Source organism: Eurypyga helias, unplaced genomic scaffold (assembly GCF_000690775.1).
Source record: "Eurypyga helias isolate BGI_N326 unplaced genomic scaffold, ASM69077v1 scaffold50518, whole genome shotgun sequence".
Lineage (NCBI taxonomy): Eukaryota > Metazoa > Chordata > Aves > Eurypygiformes > Eurypygidae > Eurypyga > Eurypyga helias.
The window spans coordinates 1-8,562 of NW_010268552.1; the positions used below are offsets into that span (position 1 = coordinate 1).

An 8,562-nucleotide genomic window follows, 5' to 3' on the forward strand; every position below is an offset into this window, starting at 1 on the left:
AACAAACAAACAGCCCCGCCCTTTGTGGTAGTGAGCTACCGCAAAGGGCGCGGCAGTTTGTTTGTTAGTCAAACAAAAGATACACCTCTCCTCCTCTCCGCTACAGAGCGGCAGCAGCCTCGTTAGCAGCCAAACAGTGCTTTTTGCCTTACAAGTTCACGTTTCCCCGAGGGGTGATGTTTAAAAAGTGCATACGCCGCTCCTGCACAAACCGTTTGAAGTGTTCACGCATATTCTGGGGGGAAAAGAAGAAACAAATTGAACGGTTTTTTTTGTTCTTCATCAGCTTTCACATTTTTATTCCTTGCTTCACAGAGAGCCTAAAACCATTTCTGGCAATAGGGAGCTCTGCAGCACTGTTCAGCACTGAAACAACATAACTTCAGCCACCCGGCCAGGTTACAAAACTGCAATCTTCCCTAGACAGATTTGGCATACTTTGCAAGTAATTGGTGTATTACAGAAGAGTGCTACAGAAGTAGGCGTATTACCTGTATATCTTAACAATTTAAAAAGGCAAGATGTGCTGCTGTAATGCTTTCCCGGGGGAGAAACAGGAAATACAGAGTTCACAGCACTGTCCTTAAACTTGATCCAGCAAGAAAAGTTGAAAGCTACTTCAGAAACATGACGAGTGACTGAATCAACAACCCTGACAGCAGACTACAGTGGTTTGCAAACAGAGAAAAGACAGCACCCACAGATCTGACTTCACAGCAGCAACGTTCTCTCCATGACGTGACCTTTCAGGTTTTCATTTCAAGACAACAAGCAGTGAAGAAGCTGGCCAGGAAGTCATTTTTGCTTTATGCCACCAAATGCCTATCAGTGCTTTGGACCTAGAGTTCTGCTAGTTCTGCAAGAACTTGGTAAAACTGAAGGCCCACAGATTTTTCTTTGCACAATTTCTAATTTGGAAAAACAACCAAAAAACCCACATAAACATCACCCTGGGGGCTTGTCTGGTGTTAAGTGGCGTTTCTGTGTGACTTTGTTTTCAAACAGAATTAATTGGCTTATGTTTCCCAATTCTAAGCTTACGTCTCCCAATTCCAAGCTTACGTCACAAGTACATCATATACGGTGTTGTAACAAATCAACAAAAATATTTTCGAAGACATCTTTTGGATGAAAACATTTTAAAGTATTTTACAAAACTAACATAAAATAAATTAATTTTTATTTAAAAAAAAACCCAGCTATAAAATCCATGAACCAAACAACATATAACACTGACATAAATTGGAATATATTACAGTAAAGGCTGGTTAGTTACCACAGTGGTATGAAGCTTCAAGTAAATTACTAGGCACTTTTTGCCCCAACAGTAGTCACTCATTCAGTGGAAGTGTCCAACCAACAGAAACAGAACTGCTAAATCTTTCTAAGATTCTAAACTCAAAAAAGTGCAGACAAAAAAGGCCAGGTCTTAAGACACGGGACACCCACTGTCAGCCACTGTCCTTACATGGCTGTGTTCAGCTCAGCTGGAGTTCCAAAGCCGGTGTTTACAAGTCAGCCTTCTCCCTCTCACATGGGCATTTCTGCTAAGGCTTTACATGTCAGAGCACAGCAACTGCAGCTCCAGATACAAGGGAAAACAGACACAAAGAAAGGCTGCAGGGCTCGATGTGAGCAAGGGCAAAGCAGCAGAGCATACTTGAACTTCTCTCAAATTTGGAAGGGCACGTGTTACTTGTGGCATACCAAGCAGTAACACATGTTGTGCTCTGTACCAGCCAATTCGTAACTGCGTGGGTGACCCCTGAACCCCCAGATATCCTCAAGATGCCCAATGCCTAGAAGCTAAATTTTGCAGCAAACAAAAGAATGTACTGTCGTGTGGGAATACCAGTAATATGCATAAGCTACTGTGAAAAATTGCAATTAAAATACCTAACATAATCAACAGAAGTACAATAAAGGGCAACTAAAGGAAGAAGTAACATTTTAAAATACTTTAAAAGGCATTCTTGATACTCAATATACTTATATTAGGTATATTAATTTACCTAAGTATATAAGAAATAAGTATATTAATATAAGATTGTATTAATTTAAAAGTTAAACATTTTAGAATGCAGCAGTTTGTGGCATGATTTTAAAGCAGAGTTTGGTTTTTGGGAAGCCAAGCATAGCACTGAACTGTCCTCAAGAAATCATGTCATCTCAGTTAGGTGCAAAGTTCTCCAGCTGGAAGACCAGGTCTACAGCAGCATCAACATCCGGTACAATGTGATCTGGTTCTACTAAACCTGGATCGAACCTAAAATCTCTGTGGCCATGGAACACGGTTTCAGTTATGCTCTCCCGGGTGTCCAAGGGGACCTCAGTGGGAGGGTTGTAAACCCCAGTACAAACAAGAACAGACCTACAGTGGGCAGCAGCTGCAGATGCTAATTCGTTCTCCCAACTGCTGCCCGTTTCATCATCCTGAGAGAGAGTGGCAGATCCTCTGCCACCAGCAACTTTGGCCTGAATCCGCGATTTTGAACCTTTTTTGGCATTCTCTTCAAGATAGCGATTGTAAAGGTTAGCACCATAGACATCAGTCATGAGATTATCCCTGGAAATAAAAGAAGAAAGTTTCGTCAGCAGTGCCATTTTAGCTGTCAAATTTCAGTGTACGAGAGGCATTTTACCGTTTCGGTTTAGCAGTCTATTTTATAATTTTACATAACTGTATGTGGATGGCTGCAGATAGGAAGAATTCCAGTCCTATAGCTATTTCATGACACCACTGTTGTTAAACGTATGAGAAAAGTGAGTAACTGCAGATCGGAGCAGGGGGAAGGGAAATCAAGGATAGGTATTAGCGGGCCATGAATGAGCTTATTGTATTTCCAAACATCTTGGAGACTCTGGAACAGTCTTCGGTACAATACAGCTTTATCTCTTTCTATGAAAAGGATTCTATGATGCGGCAGCACACACAGTAGCATATGACCAAGCTTAACGACCTCAGAAATAAATTCTAGCTCTACATTCTCCACGAATCATCATCTACTCAAAGCCTGTTGGTGTTACCCCACTAAACCTAGTAACACACAAACCCAGACAAATCCTTTTGGTTAGCTCTACATAGCCTATTACAGAAATTAAAAAAAAAAAAAATAGGGAGAAACCTTACTTGAACGTAAACCACCTGTGCTCCTACAGAAATTACACACAGAGAGAGCAAAGTCTTACTCATTTTCGAGATCAGAAACAGCGAGGCTTGAAAACGTGACAAGGACACACAGCAGCAGGACTGTTAGGGGGTCCCGTTGGTAGGAGAAGCAGGAGCTGTGCGATTTTCTTGGCTGGTATTCACACTGCGAGTAACATCCTGCTGCGCTCGGACTGAGGATTCCTTACCCGACAGCATAGAGAGTCTGAATGGGTTGCTCCCACTGCCTTTCCGCCGCCTGCGCCCGGATGAGGTATTCTGCATACTGGTAGGTCAGCTTACTAGGTTTGCCCATCAAGGCCTCGTATTTCAGATCTTTGCCAGTGATCTTCTTGTAAATGTTTTCCAAACACACCATGAACGTCCCGTGCCCAAACCTACACAGATATAAAGACAAATCAAATTATATTAAGTACAGATGTAAGGAACAAGGCTTTTTTTATTTCATGATCTCTTTTAGGAATAAATCAGATCCCCTAACAATCAAATTTCCCTCAGTTTGCATGCAACATTTCCACAGCCGTTTTACTAAAAATTAAGCACTGATTAGCTGAACAATAAACACCACAATAAAAACACATTACTGGGGCAGCACAACCATTCTTAAAATGTGGCAATGGTTTGCACTGTTACTTGCACTTAAGGAGGTACCCTAGTTGCAAAAGGGATGCCTCTTGAAGTAATGCCTAGCCTGTGATCTCCTCCCTGCAGTGACCTCACAGAATCAGCTAAATTAACAACGAGAAGAAACGGAAAAGGAAAATTCATCTCTCCATAAACACAAGAGCACACCAAACCCCACTCGTAATATGAAAAACTCCAGACGTCATTGGTTTCTCTGAAAAAACAGATGAAAAGGATGATCTGGAAGCAAAATGTAATTTTACATCATGCTTTTGATAACTCACTCAGCTACTTTGATCAAACAGTGATGCTGGGTCATCAACCAAAGCAGAAAATCAGTAATTTATGCGGTGTAATCTCATGATGAAAAAAAAAAAAAGGCAGTTTTATTTCATTACTGAAGTCAGGGTGTGGGATTAGGGATGAACTCATACTTGAGAATGTCAAATCGCCAAAAACACCTTAAGAAGAATAAAAAGTTGCAACACAATACTTCTACATGCAATACATGACACATACTACTAAAGAAGAGCTGCTAGGTAACTTCTCATGCACACAGATTAGAGTATCTGCTCAAACCTGGCATTTACAGCCTGAAAATCCCCAAAACACCAATATAATGAGGATCAGAAGCCAGCAGAGCGGTCTGAGGGGCACTAGTAAAGAAGTTAAGCGTCTAGTGGTCTAGAAATCAAAATAGTCTTTAAAGGAAAAAAGCTACAAAGAAGAAGGCAGCTGTAGCACTTTAAATGTGGCACAGAATTAGCTTTTCTAAATTAACCCTTCATTCCCTCTCTCCACCTTGCCTGTTGCTTTGTACTGTGAAATACCAATAAATAAGCATAAAATAATTTCCAGTAACTATTAGCAACAGCTTAGAACAACGTAGTCACGGCATTACGTGCCGATGGCGAAGTTAACGGCAGTGCCAGGCACATCCTTCTCATGCTGTCAAACCCCACGAAAAAAACGAACCTTAGGCTGGGTCCTTCCCAAAGGACACAACCGAAACGACGTACGTTATTCACTGTCGAGCACTGCTTCCTCTAGCGAGAAACTAGCACACACATCTTGGGCCAACGTGCTGATCAGAGATGGCCTCTGCATCCAAGGAAGGATACCCAACCAGATCTTCGACCCACCATCAAGGCAGCACTCAAGTCACAGTAACAACTATTTCTATTTGTGTTTTAGACCGGGGGAAGGGAGGGGAAGCAAATTAAAGAAATACGTTCCGTTAAAATCAAACAAAACCACTGTTGGAGACTGTGACATCGTTCTGTGTGTTCTACTTATCTTCTTCTTATGTTCCTTGGAGAGCTCCCCATGTTGTCCTCAGCTCACGACCACTCAGTAGACAGTAGTAAGGCAGCATCTGCTGACCGTGCACTGCTTTGCAGAGCTGTATTCAAAGCTGAGGCCTCCCGTGAAGCTACAGCAAGCATTCTGTAGGCGGGTATTGACCCTGGATTTTATGGAAGAAACGAGGAAACCCCACACACATCATGATACACACACATTATAATTGCAGTTACCTTGGAGACTGCGCTTCAGCTACCCACATCAGATCCATATTACAAGCAAGTACAGGAATGTGAGGGTAGTTTTCATGCTGATACGGGTTTCCAGGATAGCCACTTGTCAGCAAAACATCTATTATCAACTGAAGGTTGGTTTCCCATCTGACTGGCTCCCCAAACAGAACAACAGCTACGAGAGCAAGAATTACAAAATAGAGTTATTACAAAATAGTTAACAGGGCAGCAAATCTCTGGCACCAAAACATGATCTGAAGACACTGAACCAGTAATCAGATTTAACCAGGAACTGATGAAATAGTCACCTTTAACTGAAGGTTTTAGTACATCACATAGCCATTCGATCACCAAAAATCTCAGAAGTAACAAGACCCCACTGCAAAATCTACACGTTTAAGAATTCTTTGTTTATTGCCTGAGTTTCTCCCTAGCACCACAAAATATTAACTTCTAAACTGTATTTCTGAGTCTTCCATACCTTTGTGAATTCTATGTTTAAATAATCCACCAGAGTTGTTATTTTATTCACCTTAAGACAAAATTTGAATGTTGTTTTTAGGCATTTTTCTGGTCTCCAGCAACAATTTGACATGGATTTTTTTAAAAATCCTAAAGTCCAGTTTCTACTTGGCTGTACTTCAGATGAGAGCGAGCACAGCGTGCTGAAACAAGATGCTTCTCATACTACAGCTCTGAAGTGTCCATCCTGACTACTATTAAACAAGAGCAATTATTTCTGAACACGTCAGTTCATTCCTCATTTTTGTAAGGAAGGCAACAATAGCCTGTTAAAGGAAGATGAAAAGTAAAGCAGAGCTCACCTACCTTCTGAAACTTCAAAACCACATGACTGAAAACTGCACACATTAAAAAAACAGCTTTATCACGTGATACAAATTAATGACAGAGGTCATTAACAGGGAAATTGTAGAATTCTCTCAGCCAACTTTCTGAAGTGCCCAGCAATCCAAAAATTAATTCTAATTATAAAGTACAATAAAGATAGTTCATCTTTTAGTGGATAGTTGCAAGTTAAATAAAGATAACTGACCCTCAATCTTGGGAAGCTCCACAGCAGAGGGGTACTGCAATAAGAAAAAAATTGAGAGTTTTCTACAAGATTAAACATCTACCACTATTTTTAACAGAGTAAATTCAAGTATAACTCCCACAGTTGCCTTCTGCAACACTGACAGGAAACGCACCTCTATTTCGGTATATAACTGACGTCAGTTTACTCAGAAACTCCTATTTCAGTTCTGAAGCGAAATCCTGTGGCAAACGGCCAGCAGGCAAGTCAGAGCACTCTACACCTTCGCTAGCCCCCGGCATCTCTCTCACTTCCTCTGGCACGCTACAAATCTTCAGTTGTTTAATTTATGTGTGCATGACAGGATGGATGTGTATTTTTCCACAGAAATAGAGGCCTCTAGCATTAACAAGACATTTGAAAACCAGGTTTCGAAACGTGTATCTTTAGCACTGCAAAGAAAGGAAAATGCATCGCACAACACGTATCTGCTAAGCAAGTAAGAGTTTGCACTCCCTGCGGTGACAAGCACGTTAACAGGTTTTGAACTTCTACGTCCGCAGGGCTGAGAAACAAGGCAAAAACTGGTGGAATCGGGTTACGGATGCTATGAACCACAAAGGACTCCTTGACTTCACATGGGAAAAGTCCACTCTACAGACTGACCCGGAGTACGTACCACGCACACGTCTGTTTACTGTGTATGTATTCATCTGGTTGTGAAATTCTCCACAGTTCAGCTGAAACCATACTGTGTGTACCGTTAAAGTTTAAATAACGGTATAAACAAGAAAGGGAGTTCTATGAAGAAAAATCAGTTCTCTGCAAAGCACTGATTTGCCATCAAAGCAACCTCACAGCCTAGAAACAATACCAAGACAATCCTGTTCACAAGGAAAAAGCTTGTTTCAACTTCCACACACCTGGGAAGCTCCTAAGCTTCCCAAGACAGATTTTGAATTAGGTACCTGCACTAAATTCTAAGTTTTCCCACAACAATAAGTTACGAAACCCAAAGATTATGTTAAAGAATTACCACCGATAGGAAACAAAAAAAGAGTCTATACAGTTGTTCTGGAAAACGTTGTAATAAAACAAATAAAGCGGCAGAAAAGCAAAGTCAAAATACAACGTCAGACCAGCGGCATTAGCTCGGTAGTTGAAACACTGACCCCTACCCCCGAACATCACCTAATGAGCAAACGGAGATCTGGGAACGTACACTCACCAGAACGGTAGGTCTTCTCTCATGGTCAACCACATCCAGCAAGGGGTGTTTCTCCCGCAGCGTTTCAATGGTAATAGGCTGACAGAAACCAAGGCTGGGCAAACACCAGTTAAGGGCACAGAACTGCTCATACTAAAAGGTTTTAAAAAATTGGTAATCCCACTTCAACGATTTTAGTTTGCTTTGCCAGATAGTTAGGAATGAAAGCGACGTGTAAGAGACAGACTTTCTCTTCTGCGAGGCAGGAAGAGGATGGCCCCATTGCTTCTAAATGGGAGACCTGTGTGTCTGAAACCTTAAGACAAAATTCGGTGTGAATCCTTCTCAAAATAGGAGATGAAAAGCAAGAAGCCACTCTATGCCTGCAATACTCCAAGATCCCCTTTACACAAGCACAAAAGGCAGTTTATCCGACAGCAAGACAACCCCTTGTGTAATGACAGGAAAGACATACGAGCTAGCGGAGGGAAAAACACCGCCTCACTGTGCGTTCCTTACGCCCCTACAGCTGCAAAGGTATCGCCGGATAAACAAACCCCGCAAAGCTCAGGCTCTTGTAAAACGCTGGACTGACCAGTCAGGCTTAATTACGCTCTACAGGTCATTAAGATGAATACCAAAACACATGAAAAAAGGACAGGCCCAGAAGGGAACCAATAACCTCCTGATGTGCAGAGCAGGGCCCTTAAATGCTGATGCAGCCCACCCGTTTGACCTTGGTTCACAAGAGGCAACCGAACCAGGACTGCTCCGTCCTGTAAAAGGCACCTGTGGTGCTACTCTCAGCAGTAAGACAACTTCTCACAAAGCAAACAAAAATAAGAGCTATTTAAATATGTCAGCTATACAAACTAAGCCACCTGATTCTGTGTTGGAATTAACACCACAGGCCACTCGTGTAGCTATTTTAAGGTAAGATTATCCCATATGAGAATGCTACCTAATAGAATTAAGTTTTTCGTTGCATTCAGCC

At 41.7% G+C, this 8,562-nt stretch overlaps 1 protein-coding gene across 1 annotated transcript; it reads right to left on the reverse strand.

Moving 5' to 3' along the window:
• Positions 1–2,169: 2,169 nt before the first annotated feature.
• LOC104505165 (cat eye syndrome critical region protein 5 homolog) lies at positions 2,170–7,721 on the reverse strand (the record flags this gene model as incomplete). Its single annotated transcript, XM_010157766.1, has 5 exons — positions 2,170–2,566; positions 3,358–3,546; positions 5,329–5,503; positions 6,383–6,416; positions 7,590–7,721. Coding segments are annotated over 5 exons (927 nt in total), but the record flags the coding sequence as incomplete, so codon positions are not given.
• Between the last annotated feature and the right edge of the window lie 841 nt (positions 7,722–8,562).